The 22,945-nt window shown below is 43.0% G+C and overlaps 1 protein-coding gene and 1 long non-coding RNA gene across 5 annotated transcripts in view; one reads left to right on the forward strand and one right to left on the reverse strand.

Moving 5' to 3' along the window:
* The window catches only part of LOC128329163 (uncharacterized), a 199,736-nt gene that overhangs the window by 27,828 nt on the left and 148,963 nt on the right, over nt 1-22,945 (reverse strand). For 3 of the 4 annotated variants that reach the window (XR_008309539.1, XR_008309544.1, XR_008309543.1), the window contains exons 5-6: nt 5,362-5,413; nt 1,246-1,405 (exon numbers count right to left, since the gene is read on the reverse strand). This is a non-coding gene — a long non-coding RNA (uncharacterized LOC128329163). The remainder of the gene's footprint in view (nt 1-1,245; nt 1,406-5,361; nt 5,414-22,945) is intronic. The other variant, XR_008309542.1, reaches the window with a different exon arrangement.
* Nucleotides 461-17,991, forward strand: LOC128329160 (keratin, type I cytoskeletal 42-like). The gene is made up of 8 exons (XM_053259749.1): nt 461-692; nt 9,410-9,492; nt 10,693-10,849; nt 11,281-11,442; nt 12,731-12,856; nt 15,455-15,675; nt 16,771-16,820; nt 17,836-17,991. The coding sequence occupies exons 1-8, from the start codon at nt 522-524 to the stop codon at nt 17,934-17,936; spliced, it is 1,071 nt and encodes a 356-aa protein (XP_053115724.1). The 5' UTR covers nt 461-521; the 3' UTR covers nt 17,937-17,991.

Raw genomic sequence — 22,945 nt, forward strand, 5'->3', positions numbered from 1 at the left:
GGACTTTGTACTGAAGTACAGATGAACTGCTGGTTAAATGTGGAATTGTAGACCAAAGGTTTCTTTTATTGCTAGATGATGGGTTGCGAGCAAAATGGTGAGTGTCAACACTACCTTAACAGTGTATCAGTAAAGGCGGAGTTTATCACTGTCAAGCGTTTTTTTTACTATATGGACTATAAAGGCCCAAGAAGTTTGCTCTACAGAGCATTCTCTACACTAAACATTGAGAAATTGGTAGCTCTTTGATTTCTTCATTAAAAACATTCCCAATGGCTCTACCCAGTACCACCTACTTGAGGAGTACAAGTTCTACTCTCCAACCTGCTACTACACCAAGCCTAAGCAGTTCAATCTACAGATCATCTATCAAAAAGTACCAAACGCCCAGTGTCCATGGAGGAGCTGGTGGCTATGGCACCCGTATTTCCACCAGCACCAACTGGGGTGGCTTGGGAAGCAGTTTTCAACCCAGCACTTTCACTAATGACCTGCTTCTTGCCGGCAATGAAAAAACGGCCATGCAGGATTTGAACACCCGTTTGGCTTCGTATCTGGAAAAGGTGCACTCCTTAGAAAATGCTAACTCTCACCTTGAAAAGCAGATCCAACAATGGTATGAGAAAAGCTCCCCTGTCACTCGACAAGACTACCGTGAACATTACAAAATTATTGAGGATCTCAAAAACAAGGTAATATGCTATTTAATTCCTGAGAAACCTCGTGTATACCTGTATGATTTTGTAAATATTAGAGAAGTCTATTTTGGAAATACAATCTGCTATTCCCTTACATGCTATTCTCTCCCTATGCTGAATGTTCCCTTTTAACTGACCGGGAACAATAATTTTCTCATGGTGATGACATTACAAAGCAATCATGAGTTACCTTTTTGGTGTGGTACACTGTTTAAATAAATGTGCTGAACTGACCCTGACAAGTATTAAAAATTGCAACTCCTCAATATCTGGCACCACTCACATTTCAAAGATCCCTGAAGATGGTGAACTATAATCTCATTATGTGTTGAAGGTACGTCAGGACATTTATAATGTTGGTCGTTAATGCCACAAAGTTCACCCATGGTAGCAATCATTCAGCCTGGATATGTAACAATGTGCCTTTTCTTTTTCTTTTCTTTTTTTTTTTGGCGGCACATTTCTGCTAAGTAAAGAACTTACAAAATTGAAATATTTGTCATGAGGATCATTAAAACTGAATATTTAACATCCACACTGAGTTCACCATGTCTGGTTCAGGATGGAACTTCCTCCATGATGACCTTGGGCTTGGCCTCCATGATGACTTTGGGCTTTCCTCCATGATGATCTTGGGCTTGTCTCATTTAGCATCTGGTCCCACACATATGGCAGGTCACACACTCAATTGGTCTTTGGGTAGTGCCCTGAGGATTTTCAGAAGGTTTTAATACCAGTGTCAATACATTCATTCATTCATTCATTCATTCATTTAACATATTTTTATACCGCCCCAAACTTACGTCTCTGGGCAGTTTACAACGAAATAAAAACAGAAAGTAAAACATTAGTTTAAAACAAAAAGTTTAAAACATTATAACAATTTAAAAAATTTTAAACAATATTTTAAAACAGCATTAAAACCATTAAAACAATATTAATTAAAAGCCTGGGTGCACAGATGCATCTTTAAAGACTTTTTAAGAGCTGTCAGAGATGAGGAAGCTCTTATTTTACTAGGGAGTGCATTCCAAAACCTTCGGGCAGCAGCAGAGAAGGCCCGTCCCTGAGTGGCCACCAGACGAGCCGGTGGCAAATGCAGAGAAACCTCTCCAGGTGATCTCAGTGAGCGGTGGGGTTCTTGTCGAAGAAGACGTTCTCTTAAATATCCAGAGCCCAAGCTGTTTAGGACTTTATAGGCTATAACCAACATCTTGTATTTTGCCCGGAAACTTATCGGCAGCCAGTGTAGCTCCTTCAATACAGGAGTTATATGGTCTCTCTGAGATGACCAAAAAACCAACCTGGCTGCCGCATTCTGGACCAACTGTACTTTCCGGACTACATACAAGAGCAGCCCCACATAGAGCACATTGCAGTAATCCAGTCTGGAGGTTCCCAGCAAATGTACCACTGTTTTGAGGTCGTTCATCTCAAGAAACGGACGCAGCTGGCGCATCAGCCAAAGCTGATAGAAGGCACTTCTGGCCACCTCAACCTGGGAGACCAGGGAGAAACTTGGATCTAGAGGCACCCCTAGACTGCGTACCTGTTCCTTCTGGGGAAGTGTGACCCCATCTAGAACAGGAAGATCAAAATTGTCTCTCGAGTTCCAACCCTGCACAATGAGTACCTCCATCTTATCTGGATTAAATCTCAGTTTGTTATCCCTCATACAGCCCATCACCAACTCAAGGCAGGCATTTAGGGAGGTTATGTCCTCTTCTGATGATGCTGACATGGAGAAATAGATTTGGGTGTCATCAGCATACTGATTGCACCCTGCACCAAATCTCCTGATGATCTCTCCCAGTGGTTTCATGTAGATGCTAAGCAACATCAGAGACAATATGGAGCGTTGAGGCACACCATACAAAAGTTCAGATTCTGAAGAACAGCAGTCTCCAAGAGACACCATTTGGAACCTGCCCGAGAGGTAGGCGCGAAACCACTGCAAAGCAGTGCCTCCAACTCCCAACCCCCTCAGACACTCCAGAAGGATACTATGGTCGATAGTATTGAAAGCCGCTGATAGGTTCAAAAGGACCAACAGAGTCACACTTCCTCTGTCCATTCCCAATTGAAGATCATCTATCAGGCCAACCAAGGCAGTCTCCACTTCATAGCCAGCCCAAAAGCCAGTTTGAAATGGGTCAAGGCCACCACCCTCTCAATTACCTTGCCCAGCCATGGAAGGTTGGAGAAAGGCCTGTAGTTGCTCAACTCTGAGGGATCTAAGGTAGGCTTCTTCAGAAGTGGTCTAATAATTGCCTCCTTAAGACAAGGAGGCATCCTAGCTTCCCTCAGAGAATATTTGGTGGAGATCTAGTCGGAGAGGAGCTGGTCTTGTGGTAGCAAGCATGACTTGTCCCCATAGCTAAGCAGAGTCTGCCCTGGTTGCATCTGAATGGGAGACTTGATGTGTGAGCACTGCAAAATATTCCCCTCAGGGGATGAAGCCGCTCTGGGAAGAGCAGAAGGTTCCAAGTTCCCTGCCTGGCTTCTCCAAGATAGAGCTGAGAGAGATTCCTGCCTGCAACCTTGGAGAAGCCGCTGCCAGTCTGTGAAGACAATACTTTGCTAGATAGAACAATGGTCTGACTCAGTATATGGCAGTTTCCTATGTTCCACCTCTGCAAGTGTGTGTGAGGGGCAAGTTAGGATGGTTCACACTCAGAGGCTTATAGACCCTAATGTATTCATGATGGCTTGGGGTGGCGGGTTCCTGCTGAGCAAGTGGATGATCCTATTTATATCCTGGTTTCTCTTTGGTTTGAAGATACGGGTTAGGTGATTGACAACATTGTGCCTAAGTGTCCTCTTCCAAGTTCAATTGATCCCCCTGATATACAGGAGTGTTGTAAGCAATGAAGTGGGCCAGTAGACAGCTTGAGTATTGCTGGTGGAAGACCCAGAGTGAATATGACCGAACACAGGTTACACAGCCCATATTAGGACCTACTTTATGCCACTGATGGCAGCAAAGAAATCTTACTTCTTCACCACCTGTTGGTGATAGTGGCCATGGAGGGACTGGGTCTATGAGTGGTGGAGTAAATTCTTCCTAGAATTAGGAGGTAGTGACCTCCCTGTTGAAGGAACTTTCAACTAGTTTCTTGGCTCCCATTTTTGGGCAAAGTGGAGGAATGCATGGTGGCATCTCAGCATCGGGTGACCCTGGATTAAACTGATTACTTAGATCCTTTCCAGTCTGACTTCTGGCCTATGTATGGAAGAGAAACTGCCTTCAACAGAAAGACAGACAGGAGGAGTGTGACTCTGTTGATTCTCCTGGACCTCTCACAGGGTTTCAGTAACTTTCTGGGTCATCTTTCTGGATTAGGACTTGGAGACACTGTTATACAGTGGCAACAGTCCTATTTGGAGGGTTGCACCTAGAAGGCAGTGGTGGCAGATGCCTACACTACTCCTTGGATGTTAGCCTATGGGGTATCAAAGGGATCTACTCTGTCCCGCATGCTGTTTAATATACATATGAAACCACTAGGAGAGGTCATCCATGGGTATAGGCTCTGGTGTCATCAGAATGCTGATGACATCCAGTTCTACCTATAATTTCAGTTAGCAGATACCAGGAAGGCAGTAAACACTCTGAACTGATGTTTGGAGGCTCTTCAGTGTTAGAGACAAACAAACTGAAACTTAATCCCGATAAGATGGCGGTGGTTCACTGGTTGCCAGTTTGCTTCTGACCTTGATTCAAAGCACCGGTTTTGACCCTTAAAGCTCTTACAACGATGGAGTGCAACCAATATGGTTGTGCATAATGTGGTTCACTGGACTGAACCCTATCCTTCAAAAAATGCTACTAGCATTTCAAAGGCATAAAAGGTATACTTAACCTCACAGATCTAAGTTCTGTCATGAAGAGATTTTCAAACAATTTTGTAGATCAATGCATAATTATCAAAACATACACATAGGATGGTATGCATAATTATCAAAACATACACATAGGATGTTAAGGTGGTCAAATGTCTCATTCAGAAGACTGGGAATGGATAGCCACAATTACAATGAAAACAGGAGAGTAGCTAGGGGAGGGTGGGCCTGTGTTCCCTGCCGCCCCCGCCCCCACCCCATTTGCAGCACCACATGCACAAAGCATACATTCTCTATTACCACTGGCGGCCCTGTCACCACTACCTCAACTACTGCCTGGTAGGGATGTGCATGGAACCAGGCGGAGATGGCTTGTGGGGGGGGGGTTCACTTTAAGGGCAGGGGAGGGTGCACTTACCCCTCTCCCTGCTTTTCCCCCACTGGCGCTTGGTGTTGGTAAAAGCCTTCAGGGCGGCAGTATACCTCCTTGTCACCCCTTCCCCCTCTTCATCCAGAAGTGGCTGGATGTACACGTGCCCAGTACTTCTGGCCACTTCCGGCCAAAGAAGGGGTGGCAGGGAGGTACACTGCTGCCCTGAAGACTTTTACCGACACCAAGCACCAGCAGAGGGGGGGAGGTGGGGGAGGGGTAAGTGTGCCCTCCCCCGCCTTTAAATGAGACACACACCCACCTTCGAACTTTGAACCACCCCAGTGCTCAAACCTTTTACAAGGAGTCCCTTCTAAAAGGGCCTCTGAACAGGTTCATGCACATCCCTACTGCCTGGGCATCCTGCTGGGAGGTGGAAATGCCACTTACCACTCAGTGCTCAACCCTGCCACTGCACATCATGCGCTGATGCCAAAATCTACTGAGAGAGCAAAAAGAATTGAGAGTGAATTATCCAGATGCAAATCATCCACCATAGCCACTAATGCCATCTTAAATTGCTTCCACATTAATAGTTTAATCTCCATTACCACAAAATTTGCCATATTTTGTTCACTCACTTTGCAAGGAAGAAGGCTCAATTATTGGTTTCCTCTCATTTTTTCCCCTTTTTATTTTTATTGAAAAATTGGGTTATTTTGTCATAAAAGAGGGGGGGACAAATAATGAAAGTGGGAGCAGGAGCTCTCCTTAATGCCCAATTGACAGGCTTTTCATGGGGGGAAATGACAGACTGTTTATCATAAATAATGCTCTGCCATGCTCAGCATGAAACAACAAAACAGGCAGAAGCTGCAAGGATGTTATTAATTAAAGTGCAGGGAACTTTTGCTGAATTGTACTTCTAAGTAAATATTATGAAAAGATCTTGGCCATGGGGACAAACATTGCTGTATAAAATAGCACTATATTGTGTTGTATGGAACATTTGTTTCAACTCCAGATGATTGTGGAAAAGAAGCAGTGATCAATTAGCTACAAAATGGTGATAAACAAGTAGTTCTAAATAGAAGTAATGGTGTTTACTTTCCACTCCTTTTAATATGGTGACACCTGCCTAAGACCCCCTTCCATGTGCGGTGAATTTGGTTTGCATCTGGCTGTCAGCACATGGGCTATAAAGGGGTGTAAAGGGCCTATACTTTAAGTGGCTGCCATCTTGAAACAACATGGAAGACTGGCGACAACAACAAAATCAAACAACCACCCTCCTAGGGCCCTTTAGTTTGTACCTGACTGTCAGCACAAATGATATTTGTTCTGAAATTGCAAGGGCTGATGTGAATTGCCCAATATCTATGCCTTTCATGTGTCTGATTCTATCCTTATCACCATCTTGCGGCTAATCTAATCTCTGCCACAAAGTCACACCTTTTAAAAAGTAAATACATAGTAGATCGTTACTTGGGAGGCGTCACCTACTGAAGAAGTGGGTGGGTGGGTGTCCAAGTTCTTGTCATTGGTCCTAAAGTCATGGAATTTCCCCCCACCACATTATTTTCTAAAAAATATATTAATGAAACGTTTTTGTTTAAGCATTCATTGTTTTGGGTAACAAGTACATGTCTGGTTAAAATTTAAATTTCAATCTACCTCATCATTCAACATATTAATTCATGTGCTACTTTCAGCATGATAGGACTTTTCATCAACATGCTAAGAAATACAAAGTCACATTTAGTTTAGAACTGCAGATAACATGTACAGATTTTTATTTTATTTTTTAAAGAGAATTAGCTGGTGGAGTACACTGTGCCTCTTCTGACTGCCGGTGGGAGATGAAATCTTGAGTACCTTCATGTATTTAAAAAAAGTTCCCTGTAGCTTAACCAAAAAGAAAAAAAAGAAAAAAGCACATCAGCTACAGTATAGCCAAACCTGCTCCTTTTTCTGTCTATTTTCTGCCCTCTTTGAGCTTTTTAAACAAGAAACCATTCGGAAATGTGATTCCCTCACCTGGAAGCTTTCCCAATGGTGATGTACTCCTGCATCACTAGCACAGGGTGGGTAGGAGTGGGGAGCCCATACAAGGGAAGGATTTACATTTATTTTAATATGGGAACAGCAAAGTGCCATTCATACAACCAAAGGTTCCCCCCCACCCCATGACAATTCATATTGATTGTCCCTTAATATGCAATATAAGTGTGTATTAAAAGTTGCATTTTGGGAGACTGTTAAAAACGGCAGTATGGGATACTCCGGAATTTTTGCTGTGCCATATGGAGAGACCTCAGATAAAGTGGATAAAGTGAGAGGTGAAGGTGTGGCTACCTGCCTGAGTGTAACTCTGGGGTGGTGCCTCCACCTGCCACCCCTTCTCAATTCTTAACCGGGCAAGCTTGTTTCCTGTACCCTGCAGTCAACTTCCATGCAATTTTTTTAAAAAAATCCCCCTGCCTCCAGTTTTATCTCACAGTGCCAGTGGTTTGTTAGAACAAGAGACATGCAAATACAAAATCCATAGAAACTGTCATGTTCTGTACTGTACTCAAGACTGGACATAATCTGAAAATACCATTAAAGTTATCATAAAAATAATCAGAAAATCAGAATATGAAATGGCAACAGAAACACAAAATGGCATCTGCAGAGCAATTCCCTCCCCCCCGGTGGTAGTTATTGTTCTCTGCGGGGGGGGGGGGTGTTCTTGTTTTAAAAGGTGGCCCTTGCGCAACCACGCCATTGCAGAATCAAGAAAGGACACATTTTTAAACCAAATCTATGGGGAGAAAGAGGGGAAAAAATTCAGAGCTGGGTAATGGCTGGGCAGAGAGCTCTAAATTTAATACCATAACCGAACTCAACCATAATAAAAAGCAGCATGTGAACAGTGCAGATTTAATCCAGTATATGCTTATCTACACTTATACTTGCTTTATATACTTTTGTCCTGCCTCATCCTAGCTTATACCACTCCCCCCACCACAGTAAAGCCCACTCATATGGGAAATCTCCTGCAGTCTGGTGTGGTACCATCAATTCTACTTCCTCATTCTGTTGCACATGTAGACCCAGCCTCTGAGACAAAGGCATAACTTTCCCACAAAGGTGGGGAAACTAGTGAGTGAACATAAAGACCACTGACAACAAAACACTGCCGTACCTACAGTGGTTTGTTATGAATGCCTCTTTTCATTTTTATAAGGTCTTTGAGGACAGAGAACTTTGTTGTTTTTTGTTGGTTGGTTGGTTTTTGTTTATGAGAAATCATAAAGTGACCCCAATGGCACTGTAGAAATAAATAATAAATAACAGTAACATCACCACAGTACCAGATAATATTTTGTACTCTCCGTGTTTCTCAAAGACCAAGGAAGATCTCCTGGGAGACGTGGGAAACTGATGTGGCATGCATGTGCTCCTGGTTCTCACCAAATGTTTGATTGCTGTTTGATGGGATCCAGAAGGGAATAGGCATCAATAGCCATGCTGTGGACACCTCCAAAGACTCTGTTTCAGTGCTGAATATTACTGCAGTCCTTTAGACACATGAGGTATTTCAGCCTACTCTGGTTCTTGCCAGTGCACATGGTGAAAGGAACTAGCATGAGCTGGCTGGGCAACCTGCATTCCCAGGCAAAGTACTGTGCATGCCAGGAACATAATAAGGTCATTTTCACAACCATAACAGGGGTGGAGAGGGAGGGTGGCAGGAAGGCAGAGTTATCTTCCCCCGAGACAATGGATGCAGTCCTCCTTGGTGTGCCATCACGTGCCCAGATGATCCACACTACTCCTAGCAGTGTGGATCTCTGGGCATCAGAAAAATTAGTCCCAGCCTCCAGGCATCCCATAATGCAATGCACAATGAGCATGGTGCATTGGGAGATTCTCCTGTGAATTGGGCACTCTAGGCACCCACACAACCCCAAACCTGGGGTAAAAGGCATGCACGTGCCCTTTAACCAGGTTAAAGTCTGGGGTAAATTCCTAGGCTTGTGGGGGAGGCAGCATCAGGATCGGCCGTGATCCCAGTGCTACACACAAGTAGCCCAACCTAGGCTTGGGCTGTCCTACTTGGGCTGGGCTGCTTGTGTGCACAGCCTCAATACCCGTCTTTCCCTAGGACACTCCCAGCATTCTCAGCTGAGTGATTCAGCACCCAGCTGGCAGTAGCTGGAAGCTGCCCTCTGGACAAAGGTTGGGTCACTGGTCACTGGGCAGCATCTAGACTAGGTAATCATAATTAAGTACCATTGAAATCAATGACTAACTTAAGTCCCATTAATTTCAATGAGATTTATAACATCTGGATGCTGCCCAATATGTTTATCAACGACCATTGAGATGGACAAGCAATTCACTTCCTGTATTTGTACCATGTAAGTATTTGACAACATGTCAGTTTCTGAGACGATTTGCTGGCTCCAGATCAATAATTAACCTCTTCATTTCTGCACACATTGTTTCCCAGATTATAACTGCACGACTAGATAATACACAGATCATCCTGCAGATTGACAACACCAAGCTGGCTGCTGATGATTTCAGAGTGAAGTATGTACTATATATATATTATGATTGCCAAGGGTTGAAGTAACAAAACACTAAATTCAAAAACTTGAATTAACACAGTCCGTGTTTGTATGTGTGTAGATAGATAATTTGGGTTTGTAGATATCTGTAATGTTTAGTTCTGCCCCAAATGCACTACCTTATGCTATCAGTTTTTGCTACTGTACAGTGGCTCTTATTTCAAAGACGCCACGGGGATGCAGGGGGAGTAAGGAGGGTGGAGGCACCACCAAAGAAACAAAAAAGGAAATAGGCCTAGAGGCTATTCTCACAATTGCCCAAAAGCGGTCTAAGGGAGCCAAGCCCACTTTTGGGTGATCATGTGCTGCAACAGGAGCCGTGAGGCTCCCGGCAGCAAACCTCACTAAGTACTCCTCCCCTTAGATGAGGTTAACGGAGCAAGCACTCTGTTAACCTTATCTTTTTGCTTGTGTGTTGCCGTGGTGCGGGGCATTTTGGAACTTCCGGGGGCTGCGTGGCCCCCGATCCCCGCAGCCCCCACCGGCTCCACCCGCAGTCGTGTGGGTAGCCGATCCAACCGATCCAGCTGCCCAGGGCTGCCTTTTGATTGTCTGAATAGCCTTCAACCAGGTACTGATCATGTGAAGAGCCTCCCTGGGTGCTTTGGGAAAGTCCTTTTTCAAGGGCACTTTCAGAGCTTGATCAAAAATATTGTATAATGGAGGCTAAAACCATATATTACAATTCTGCTGTATAAAGGCTCCTTTATACAATATTGTTGTCCAATTTCTGAAAGTGCCTTTGATAAAGGACTTTTCCAAAACATGTCAGACTTAATAAGCATACTGTGAGGAATCTGAGGGTTCTCTCTCCTTTTTTGTTTCTTCAAAGATGCCACAGCAAAGATATACTGCAGAATATAAAACCATAATCTCCAAGACCCAGCCAAAAATCTAATGACACTTCATAGCTGATATGTCCAAAGAATGGTTATGGCATCACGAAAGCCAAGCATGACTTCCCCTGATCAGTACCTAGTTGAAGACCTGTTGGGAATCTCATGTAAGCTCCTTTGAGCCTCCTGAAGGAGAAGCAGGATAGATATAATAAACAAACGAATGAACAGACAAACGAATGAATGACTAGCTTGTGTGATCAGAATGTCTTTTCAATATTAGAATTTCATTGAGATACTGCAATTTATTATAAAAAATGAAACAGGTATGAGAATGAGCTGGGGCTCCGGCAAAATGTGGAAAATGACATAGGAGGGCTAATGAAACTAATCGATGACCTCACACTGGTAAAGTCTGATCTGGAGCATGAGCTGGAAGGTCTGAAGGAAGAACTAGCCTATCTCAAGAAGAATCATGAAGAGGTAAATAAAATATTTTAAAAGTGCCATTGATATTCTCAGTTGCAGGAAAACATGACTGAGAAACAGTCATTATTCAAGTGAAGGATATCGCCCTAGCTGCTTCTCACTTTTATTTCTTTTTCTGCATGGCCAATAGAACAATGAAATTTGGGGCAGACCATATAGCCCCACCCCCATTCCAATTGCTCAGCAGCTGCCAGGGCTTGAAAATCTACCATTAGCAAAGTTCTGTAGGAATTTTGTGTCAGAATCTGTGATAGCTGAATTGACACAAATGGGCATTCTCATTTGGTTCACTGGTCAAACTCGTATGTCAGAGACTTGACCCTAATATGGGATAGGGACCCCCAAAATGAGTGAACCTGTTCCTTGAATTGATGTTGACTTGATATTAATGAACACAGAATAATCATGGTCACTGATGCTTGCAGGAAACAGACCGACTGCGCAGGCAACTGGGTGGGACTGTCAGTGTGGAGCTGGATGCAGCTCCAAGCATTGACCTAGGACAGATGATGGATAATATGCGCCAACAATATGAAGCCATCGCAGAAAAGCATCGTCAAGAGGTTAAGGACCAGTTTGATAAACAGGTGATGTGTGTTGTTATTATGGATCATCGTTTCCACAGCACGTTACATGTAAAAACTGTTCTACAATCTTTATTTTGTTTGTTCCTGAAACACTTCTGTAAAATAGGCCATTATCATTATTCCAAGTTTTAAAACAACCATTGATCACACATTAAAGAGATGCAGCATCAGCTGGGCAATAATGTTATTTGGTGCAAATGGTATTTGAGTGCAGGATTATTTTTGAATTATAATAAATTCTTCTTTGGCTAAAAGGAAAAGGGGAAAAATATGTACATGGAGAGGGTGTTTGCCCAACTTGCTAGTGTCTGTACCTATTTTCAGTAACAAGATGGAGAGACATAGGCTGATCAGACAGTGATTTTACTTTAAAATAGGACAGACTGCTCCCTCCTCCCCATCCTAAGACAAAGCACGAAAGGAAAAAGATGGTCTTCTTTGGACATTAAATTTGACTTTTAAAGCAAGCCAAAAGTGCTGAGCAAGGATTTGCACACTCCTCTTCCTGTTCGGAGCTAGAACCCTGGCAGAATCAGCTCTCAGCTGCAATGTCTCATAGTGACCACTGGGATGTGTGTGTTAGGGTCATGGATAAAAGTGCTAGACTCCTCCCCTCTTTGTTCTTCCAGTGTTAGTCTCCATTTTGTCTCCCCAGAGATGGCTGTTTGTTTTGGTCTCTCTCTTCAGCCATGAGCTACAGCTGAAATAAACTGCAGGCTCTTTCACATTTTTTGTAACCTTTTCTTTAAATAAATCATTGTAGTTCTTCAATACTAAAGAACTGTCTCTAGACCTCTTGCTTTGCTGCTTTCTCACAAAACTAGTTTTGCTTTGCTGTTTGGAGACTGAACTGCCATTCATTCCCTATACTTCCACCTAAGGCTTTATCAGTCTCAAGTGACCAAACAACTCTAAGCATAAATATGCAGATTGTTCACTAAAGTTGATTACATAATTTTAAAGACAAATTTTTAAAAAATAATTGTAAAGAAAAAAAGGAAATTGTAGTTTTAGATTTAGGTTCCCTCATGTGGGAGAGAGAAGGAGCAATATCTTTTCTAAGGTGGCAGCTGCCACTCACATTTTTTTTTTTTGGCAAGTCCTTGTATTAAAAATAATTTACTATTTTTAAAAAAATAACCAAAATCTGCTTCAGCCCAGTCAATCCAGAGTACTTTGTTAGTTGATAAAAAGCGGTAATCTATTAATCTTACTGACTACCTGCCCTACTACAATATATTTGCCTTCTATTTATTGGGATCTTCGTTTCTTTTCTTTTTAATTTCAGGTTGAAGAATGGAAAGTAGAAGTGTCCACTACTGCTACCCAAATTGACAGCCAGAGAACTGAGATCACAGAACGAAGACGTGTACTCCAGGACTTGGAGCTTGAGCTCCAGTCACAACTTAACTTGGTAAAACCTGTTCAAGTACAGTAACACAGTTATTTCAATTGGCTAATTATACTGTAATTTGAGACCTGCCTTGCCTGTTGATCAATATAAGGGCCTTCCAAGGGCAGGTACCCCCAAATACTCATTTACTACTGCTAGGTCTGGGATAAGCCAGGCAGAAAAACCTGCTATTAGCAAGGAAAAGGTAGAAACATTCCTGGTTCCTGCCCTTCCTTCAACAAAGTATTCAAGGCAGAAGCTTCATTGCCTAAGGAATTATAAATGTTGCCCCCCGCCACGCACACACACACACGCCCCAGAGACAAAGTGGCCGAACTAAGGTAGAATGGCAGAAATCAGGAAAAAGACAATGCCCGGAAATGATAGCCCAGTAATTCCACCTACTGTGCAGTGTGATGCAACAACATCATAAAGCACATATTGTGGAAAGAATTTGCTGAATAAAATTGATGCTATTTATCACTGACAGAAGATCACTGTTTCTGGCTTGTTTGTAGCTGCTCTTTCCCTCCTCTGCTGCTGCTCTTGTGATAATTTCTTCTCTGTTTCCCAGCCAATCAGGAATCACATGCTTGAGTCTTTGAGTGATACCTCATGACTAGCATGGCCATGAGATCAATACAGGAAATATTGCCCTCACTCTAATTGACCTCATGTGCCCTTCGTAAAACCAGATGCGGGAGGTGTTATTTCGGTCCCAAACAGGGCCGCGCAGCCCTGTTTGGAGCCAAAATTGGCTGTGCTGCCGATGCAGCGTGGCCGGAGTGACTCTCCCTGCCTTAAAGGCAGGAAGAGCCCTCCTGGTCTCGCTGTCAATGCCGCGGGGCCAATCAATCTCCCTCCCAAATGGGACTGCACAGCCCCGTTTAGGAGAAAGATCGGCCCGCACTGCATTGGCAGTGCGGCCGGAACAGTTCTCCCTGCTTTAAGGCAGGGCAAGTCTCTCCGGCCCACGCTGCCCAATGCAGCCCTGTTTGGGAGGAAGACCACGTCCCCTGCATCTGACATCAGACACAGGGTGTGGCTAGCCGGGCCCCTGTGCCTAACATCAGGTGCAGGGGGCGGGGCCAGGGAGTCACCGCCAGCCTCCCTAAGCTGTTGGATCACATGGGCAATGCTAGCCAGTGAGGTATCACTCAAAGGTTCAGATAATTTCTTAGCTGCTTTGCAATGGAGGGCATTTATGATTCTGATGAAACGTTTTGTGAAACCAACCAACTCCCCGCGCGCGCACACACACACACACTTTTGTCTTGCCACTAAAATAATCTCTGCCCATTCCAGGCAGCAAACATCACCCACTGGGCCACATAATACAGTCACAGAAAGTAGTCATACAGCCAACATGTACATTGTATTCTAAAATTCCTCTAAATTATCCTGTAGATGTAACTACTCCACTCACTTTGCCAGAAAACTCTACACACACTGTATGATGTATTTGTTTCATGTATTTAGAGCAACAGCCATGGTACAACTTCAGTTGTACTTTATAGCGTTCTCTTTCACCTTCCTCCTTAAACTCCAATTCTCACTCAAAAGAGCATACTCCTTGCTACTTGAATAAATAATAATAATAATAATAATAATAATCTAGAGTTGCAAGATGCTCAACTCCTGTCTCAGTTCTAACCAGGCTTTATGCTGGTCTGTAACCATAATAAAGATTGATTGATTGATCTAACCAGGCTTCGTGACCCTCAGGGTCATATAATTCAGATGACACAGAGCGCTATATCTAAAATCAAAGGAACATAGGAAGCTGTCATATACCAAGTCAGAACTTTGGTCCATCTAGCTCAGTATTGTCTACACAGATTGGCAGCAGTTTCTCCAAGGTTCCCTTTCAGCCCTATCTGGAGATGCCAGGGGGGCAGGACTTGGAACCTCCTGCATGCAAGCAGGCAGGTGCTCTACCCAAAGCAGCCCCTTCCCCTAAGGGGAATATCTTACAGGGCTCACACACGCAGTCTCCCATTCAAATGCAAACCAGTACAAATCCTGCTTAACAAAGGGATCAATTCATGCTTACTACATGACCAACTCTCCTCCACCCTCATCCACCTCATATGAGCACCTGTGTTGCTTTAAACTAGAACGTAGCACATGTGCTTCCTTTGCTACACACACATTAGGATGTTGGCCAATGAATGTCAGGAGTGCAACTGAGACTGTCCAGTTTGGAACAGCTTGACATCAGATTTACCATGAACCAGCAAGCAGGCCCTGAGGTCCTTCTCTATATCCCTTCAACATCAGAGGTGAGGTGGGTGGATACTGGGATAATAACTTTTCAGTCCTGGCACACCAATTCCGGAACAAACTCTCAGAGAGCTTCAGCTGGTGCCAAGCTGATTTTGTTCGCCCAGACCTTTTAGAACTTGGGTTTTATTGCAGGCATTTTGAGCTGCTCTGTTCTGAATGTTCAAATGTTTTTATTGTATGCCACTCTGGGAGCCCTTCTGGGGCTGAAAAACAGGATAATAAATGTTATGAAAAAAATACAAATAAATACAAACATGTTCATTTAATTTGCAAGGTGCAGAAAATTCATTTGAATTTCATATCACTTTGTTATCTTCTGATATCTTCATCTAGAAAACGGATAGGGAGAACTCTCTGGCAGAGACTGAAGCACGTTATAGAGCAATGTTGGCTCAAATCCAGGCTAATCTTGTGAATTTGGAGGAACAACTGATGCAACTGCGAAGTGACATGGAGCAGCAGAGTCATGAATACAACAGCCTCTTGGACATAAAGGTCAAACTAGAGGCAGAGATTGCCACTTATCGTCGCCTGCTGGAAGGGGAAGATAGCAGGTGAGGGATTCGGTCCAAAAATGCTTAAATTTTATTTATTTTATTTTATTTTATTTATTGTTAAATTTGTATACTGCCTTTCATTAAAACAATCCCAAGGCGATTTACACAAAAATTTAAAAACAAGACTATAAAAATGACACAATTAAAACATTAAGCTAAAATATAAAACAAATCTGACTAAAAAGATTTAAAATACATGCATAAAAACTGTGCAAAATACAAAGAAGCAGCAGTAGAGACAATCAGATAAAGGCCTGGGTAAAAAGCCAAGATTTAACATGCTTTCTAAAAACTGTGATGGAGACCGAGTTGCAAATAGCCACCAGAAGAGCATTCCAGAGTCTCGGGGCAGCAACAGAGAAGGCCCTGTCTCACATGCACGACAATCGATCCTCCCTCATTGCCGGCACCCAGAGCAGAGTCCCCTCAGATGACCTCATCAAGCGGGCAGCAACCCTTGGGAGCAGGCGGTCCCTTAGGTATGAAACCGTTAAGGTCTTTAAAGGTCAAAAACAGAACCTTGAATTGGATCCGGAAACAAACTGGCAGCCAGTGCAGCTCTTTCAAAATGGGTGTGATGTGATCCTAACGGGCAGCTCCAGATAAAACCCTAGCTGCCACATTTTGTACTAGCTGCAGTTTCCGGATATTCTTCAAGGGCAGCCCCACGTAGAGCGTGTTACAGTAAGCCAGCCATGACGTGACTAAGGCATGGGTAACTGTGGCCAGATCTGCCTTAAATTGTGTAAGTAATCAGATTACCATTATCTAGAAAGAATGATTCTGAAAAACAGAGTGAATATCACAGGGACAACAAAAGGCACAATGACTATAGGCAGATAGAAGGATTTTAAAATGACCTTTCATTTGGGTTGTAAATTTTCTAAGCACTAGGAGTTGGTGTGCTTAAGTGTCTGGTGTGCTTAAGCAGGAAGCAACATGGTGCATCCTCAGTCCACCAGCAGATATGCAAGCAGATTTAGGCTCAACCCAAATGCCTTGCCAGACTGAAACAAAGAACTCAAATGAGTAGTCAGGATCATGAATTTACAAAAAGTTTTGGTTGGGTTTTTGTTTTTGTTTTTTAAACAGGACTATTCTTTCAGAACTGGAGATAGCTAGAAAAGAAGAAGCTGAACGAGGTATGTCTGCAACCCTCTTTCTCTTGGTTTGTGGAGGGCAATTCTTCAGTGGGGTTTCCTTCATTAAAAATAATATTTAATTTTGTCCATTTTTCAGAAATCCATTGCATTGACTACTTTAAAAAAAATTTATTACTGCTTTACAGCAAATAGGTTGGGTGGAAGGGAGCTCTTGAGTGACCCCTGTTAGCAGCAACAGCCCGCCCACCCATTCTTTGTAAGGCAGTAATATCAACCGCTGTGTTACACAGCACAGATGTTTTATAAAGGTTTTGTTATGCTGTTGGGCCCCTTTTCACATTGTGTAGGTGGATACATTCTTGCAAGTCACATCTCTTTATGAAGGCATGTGAAAAAGTAACAGACAAACCGCACATCTGTCTCTAGAACAGCGCTACACAATTTCGGCCCTCTTACAGATGTTGGACTACAACTCCCATAATTTCTGACTATTAGTGATGGTGGCTAGGGATTTTGGGAGTTGTATTCCAAAAACAGTGGAAGTCCAAAATTGTGCAGCCCTGCTTTAGAAGGTGAATAATGGAAGTTCTAAAGAAGTTCTTAGAGCTAGTTCAAATGATCAATGAGCACTAATTTCTGCAATTATCTGCTCATATGAGCAGTCTGCCCATGTGAAAAGTGTAGCTTGGGAACAGCAAACTCATATGAGACTGTTTGTTCCTTGTTATTAACTGGAATATGTATTGCTTCCAGTGAGCTATGGGCAAATGACTATCAACCTAATCTTTCTCACAGGACTGTTGTGACAATTACAAGACTTAGGAATATATTGTAGTTCATTTATTTTGGCCTTTGGAAAGGCCAGGTACAGTTTCTAGCAGCCCAAGAAGATATTTTTGCTGTAAACATCCAGCTTTCATTTTCTGTTGGGTCCCTACAGTTTTGGCAATATGGATTTTAGCGGGGTTCTTCCCAACATTAATCCACTTGTGACAGCGTCATATTTATTGGTTGTAGTAGTCAGTAGTTTATAATTGCATGTCCTTATTTCCAGAAAAAAATAAAGTTCTGAGGATCAAGACTGTCGTTGAAGAGATGGTTGATGGGAAAGTAGTCTCGTCCAAAATCAATGAGAGAGAAGAGAAGATGAATTGAATGTTATTATTAAATTTGTGTTCTTAATCACACAAAGAACCCAATTTCAAAATCACATAGGATGTTATGGTTTTATGAAGTTTTTTTTAAAGATGATTTTCTGTAGATTGAGAAAATTAGATTAGAAAGGGAACTATTATGCTACTTATTCAGAAAACAAGCAAACCCTACTTTCTTTCTTCTAGTTTAAAATGTCTGTATTCATTAAGTGAAAAAATGGTAACTATCTTTGCTTACCAATTGGTCACATAATTGCAAAATGAGGACCCACAATGTTAAAGCACTCTGCATAGTTGCTAGAGAGTCTCCTCTATTCTAACCACAACTATGTGCCTTTTCATAATTTCTCTGGAATTTCTGAATAATTTCCCCAGATAAAGCAATTACTTTATCATTTACCAATTTTTTTTAATGCTCCAAAACCTTAGGTACACTCATGGCATTTGAGGCACACATACACCGCTGTATTGGTACTCTTCACATGCAAAGATGCAGATGCAAAAGGGGAAACCATAGGTAATTGTAAACATAATTATGAAAAACATGTCAGCAAAAAGTGGATGAGTGGGTGTTAACATGATAGACCTTCTGCTGGGCCAGGGAGCCGGGGAGGGGGAAGGCAAGAGAGCACTTACTTCCCCCCCCAGATGATCCAGAGAGCAGTTACTTCCCCCCCAGATGATCCAATGGCGATCATAGCCATACAGCTCGTGCGCACAAATGACCAGCACTGCCATGAGCTGCATGGTTGCCGTGAGCTGTGTGGGAAAATGCATCCCAGCCTCCAGATATCCCACAGTACACTGTGCGACGAGTGCGGTGCATTGAGGGCTTCCCCCACGAGTCGGGCGCTCTAGGCACCCGGTCAAAATTGCACAAATCAACCACATGTGTGTATATTACCTTGAGTTATATATTATATCCTAGATTCAAACATTACTTATGTTTTGTCCCAGAACATGTTTTTCTTTAGTGCACAATTCTAAATCATATCCTGTAACGAGACAAGCATGCTGTGTAGCAATACACAATTCGTGGAAAAACAAGCAAAAGGAATTGTTTTATAGATGCAACATCACTTGTATAGGACTCCATAACTGAAGGACAGACCACCAAGGGTCAGGCGAAGGAGGCAGATTTTACCCCTACTGCAATGGTGTCCTCAAGTGGAGTCCTTTACTTAGCCCAATATTAATGAATGCAATGAATCCATGTATATGGGAGAATGTAAAGAATTATACTCAGGGCCTGTCTTTGTCTCTGTGGCTGTTCACATGAGCAGTCCTACCCAGGCTTGGGCAGCCCTATGAGGGTAGGGCAGCTTGTGTCAAGTGTCAAGATCAAGGCCGATCCTGGCGCTGTCTCCCCGGGTAGCCCAGGAATTTCAACCAGGCTTTTACCTGGGTAAAAGGGCATGAGCATGCCCTTACTCAGGTCCCTGGTCGTATGAATACTCGGGCTGCACACAGTGGTGGTAAATCAACCTTTTAAAAAACAAAATATAATGGTACCCAGCACACCTGAACCAGGCCCAAACTGGTTGAATTTAAACCGATCCCGGGGGGGGGGGTGTAACTGAACATGCTCGGTCTGGTTCAAATCCAGTTCGGATTTGAACCAAACCGGGCTAACTGGTTCTGTACACATCCCTAACTTAGAGGCGGGGAAAGAGATGGACTGTATGAGGAACAGGGAACATAAGATATGGAGCAAAGAAGATAGAAAGGCAGTTCACATGATTATAATGAGGGTAAGACAAGTATCCTACTCTGGTTCAGGAGCTATGTGCACACCCATTTGTGAGAGTGTAAGAGGGAAACAGAAAGGTCGGACAGTGAGGAATTGATCAACAAAGAGAGAAGAGCTGTCCTACCAAGTTCTTGTACCCTACCCAGCACCTTACTGAGATAGGAGGAATCTACCCTATTTATAATTATGTGCACCACCTTAGGAACTGTCGTTTGTGGTGGAGGGATGACAATTAACTTCAGAAAATGCAACATAAGAAACGCTATACATATCTAGAACTACAAGGACTGAAAATTTGCTTTATCTTTCAATGGTGATTACAAAGGTTTCTCTGGCTGAATTCTCATCTAACATGGAACCATGGGTCCAATGGACCTGTGGTTCTGCTTCCCATCCCCACCACCCTCTCCTGTCCAAATTCAGATGTAACAGAGAGCAGGGAGCCTGCAGTCTGCAGAGAGGAAGGGGAGCTATCTGTGCAGGTTTCCTTCTTGCATAAAGGATATCCCCGCACAGCCAATCATGGCTGAAGGGAGGGAAGAGCTTCCTCCCTCAACTCCAGTTACAGGGAACACAGCCTGCCATTTCACATTAGGGTGTAATGCAGGTTCCGTTCAACCTCGAGTTGGGGCAACAAAATTCACTACAACCCGAGGGTTCAAACTGGAGATTCAAAAAGTGGGCCACTCTCCTCATGGAACCAGAGTTTCCTGCATTTGGACATACAGGTTTGGGAAACTCTGCTCCTTAAACTCTAGTTTCACATTACATGCGGAAGCACTCTTTGTATATAACCCCCACAGTCTGCTTGCAGCATGGATAGACCACACTGCATAGACCACATAGTCAAATATAGTATAGAGATAATTTGTGGGCTGCATGAACATACACTTGTATAGGATACCATAACTGAAGGACAAACCACCAAGCGTAATGTAAAGATTTATACTCAGTGACTGTCTTTTGCCCAGGTGAATATGATCTGAGCTGAGGACAGATTTTGCTCCCCTACACACACACACACACACACACACACACACACACACACACACACACACACACACAGAGTGGCTTCACACAACTGTGTAAGTAGAAGGGAACCAGAGGTCCCTGGAGAGTGCACACTCCCACTGCACACTGGTATTCTTGTGTCATCCAAACCCAAAAATGTGGGGTTCCCTCTACCACCTGACATTTTCTGCCCAATTTCAACTCTTGGTTACAAACGGCTGGCAGCAGAAGGAATCCGACATTCTCCACATTTCCAGATTCAGACAAGACAGAAATGGTTTGAAGTACTGGTGCATGGCGAGAGCATACACTCACCAGGGACTTCTGGTTCCCTTATACTTACTTGCCACCCACTGTATCCCAAATTGTAGCAGACCTACTTCATCCAAAAAAACTCAATGATGTGAGTGTGAAAACTAAGCCTGCCCTTCTCTGAATAGCTCTGATATAGCCCTTCACAACAGGTTCTGTTTTATGGATGTTAGAGGGTGACGAACAGGCAAGCCCAAGAACTGTTCTTTTTACCTGTGTATATATATGAGAGTGCAACTGAAATCAAAGTCATTTTTCTTTCCATGGCTTGGTCTTAACTATATTTGGAAATATGCTTACAACTTTTTCCTGATCTGGGAAAGTTTGCTATGACATCTAAGAGTCCAGACTTGCTCTAAATAGGAACTTATCTAACTCTCAGATCCAGGGCATCTTACAGCCTATTTTGTCTCTCTCTATGTGCATATGTAGGTGTATAGCCCCTGTTCAGTCAACCAAAACAAGATAATCAACATGGTGGACGGGGGGGGGGGGGGACATCCTTTGGCCTCAAAGCTCCTCTGGTCTGAGCCTTGTATTCAACACCAGCAGTCAAACTGACTCAGCTCAGGAATGTGGGGCCTTCCACAAGCTGGGGCCCTCACCTGGAATGAATGAATCCCCCACTCAGGATTCTCCTCTAGCAAAGACACAAACACTGCCAGCCAGCCAGAAATCCAACCCTAGGAGATTTCCAGCCCTAGCAGCCCTAGCTTATCCTTCCCCTCTTGTTTTCTTGGTGATTTATTTATTTATTTTATATCCTTGCTGTGGAAATGTTGCTACAAGCTTGTTGCTTCCTCCCTCCTCAAGACCAGCAAGCAATCTTGAACGCATGCCTGGTTATTCTATACTGAAATGCAAACTTTACATAATTAGATGGGTTTTTTTTAACTATGTATATATTGCATGAACTTTTACATGCTTCCCATCCCCATGCTTCCCATCCCCCCAGCACTCTTATGGCAGGGTACATCTATGGTAGATACTCTTATTGCCCCACCCAAACCACACTATTGCTTACTTATATCTTCCCATCCAATTTTTAACTTTTTGATAAAATAAATAATTGTCTGTCAGATAACACATATACCAAGGGAGCACAAACCTTGAGCCAGCACATAGGCCTTCAACCATGGAAGCGCATATTTTTCTCCTGATAAAACAAACATACACATATACAAAATCATCTTTTGAAAGGCTGCTTTTCCCCCTTTAATAAACTTGATCAGTACAAAGAAGCCAAAGAAAACACTCCTCCGTTTCAAGCTATGACTCACAATCTCATTCTATGCAAACAGAGAAAGAAAAAAGGAAGGAAGGAAGGAAAAGAAAGAAGAATTATTTCAGTTCCCTCAGTTACTTACACCAATACCATTCACAGGAAATATGTCAAAGGCACACCCATAGCCCGCAGGGCTTGAATCCATAAAGTGATAAACTGAAGATGACATCCCCCAACAAGCCCATCAAACTCAATGCACACATTACGGAGTTATCTGTTTATTGTAATGCCTACAAAAGGAGAGCTCCAGATGGGTTCCAGGTCCACTATATTTAAACTTAAACTTATATTTATTCCCCAAGTCACTGTTCCAAATACAATGCATAACATACTACTACCTGCCATATTCTGATATCTCAAAATGACTTCATAATGGTTGGAAATTAACCTGGGGATGAAGTATTGTAAACCACCCAGATATTTTATATGGGGTGTTATATAAATGCAATAAAGCCCTGGTGGCGCAGTGGTAAAACTGCCGTCCTGTAACCAGAAGGTTACAAGTTCAATCCTGACCAGGGGCTCAAGGTTGACTCAGCCTTCCATCCTTCCGAGGTCGGTAAAATGAGTACCCAGAATGTTGGGGGCAATATGCTAAATCATTGTAAACCGCTTAGAGAGCTTCGGCTATAAAGCGGTATATAAATGTAAG

This window comes from Hemicordylus capensis, chromosome 6, assembly GCF_027244095.1.
Source record: "Hemicordylus capensis ecotype Gifberg chromosome 6, rHemCap1.1.pri, whole genome shotgun sequence".
Taxonomy (NCBI): Eukaryota; Metazoa; Chordata; class Lepidosauria; order Squamata; family Cordylidae; genus Hemicordylus; species Hemicordylus capensis.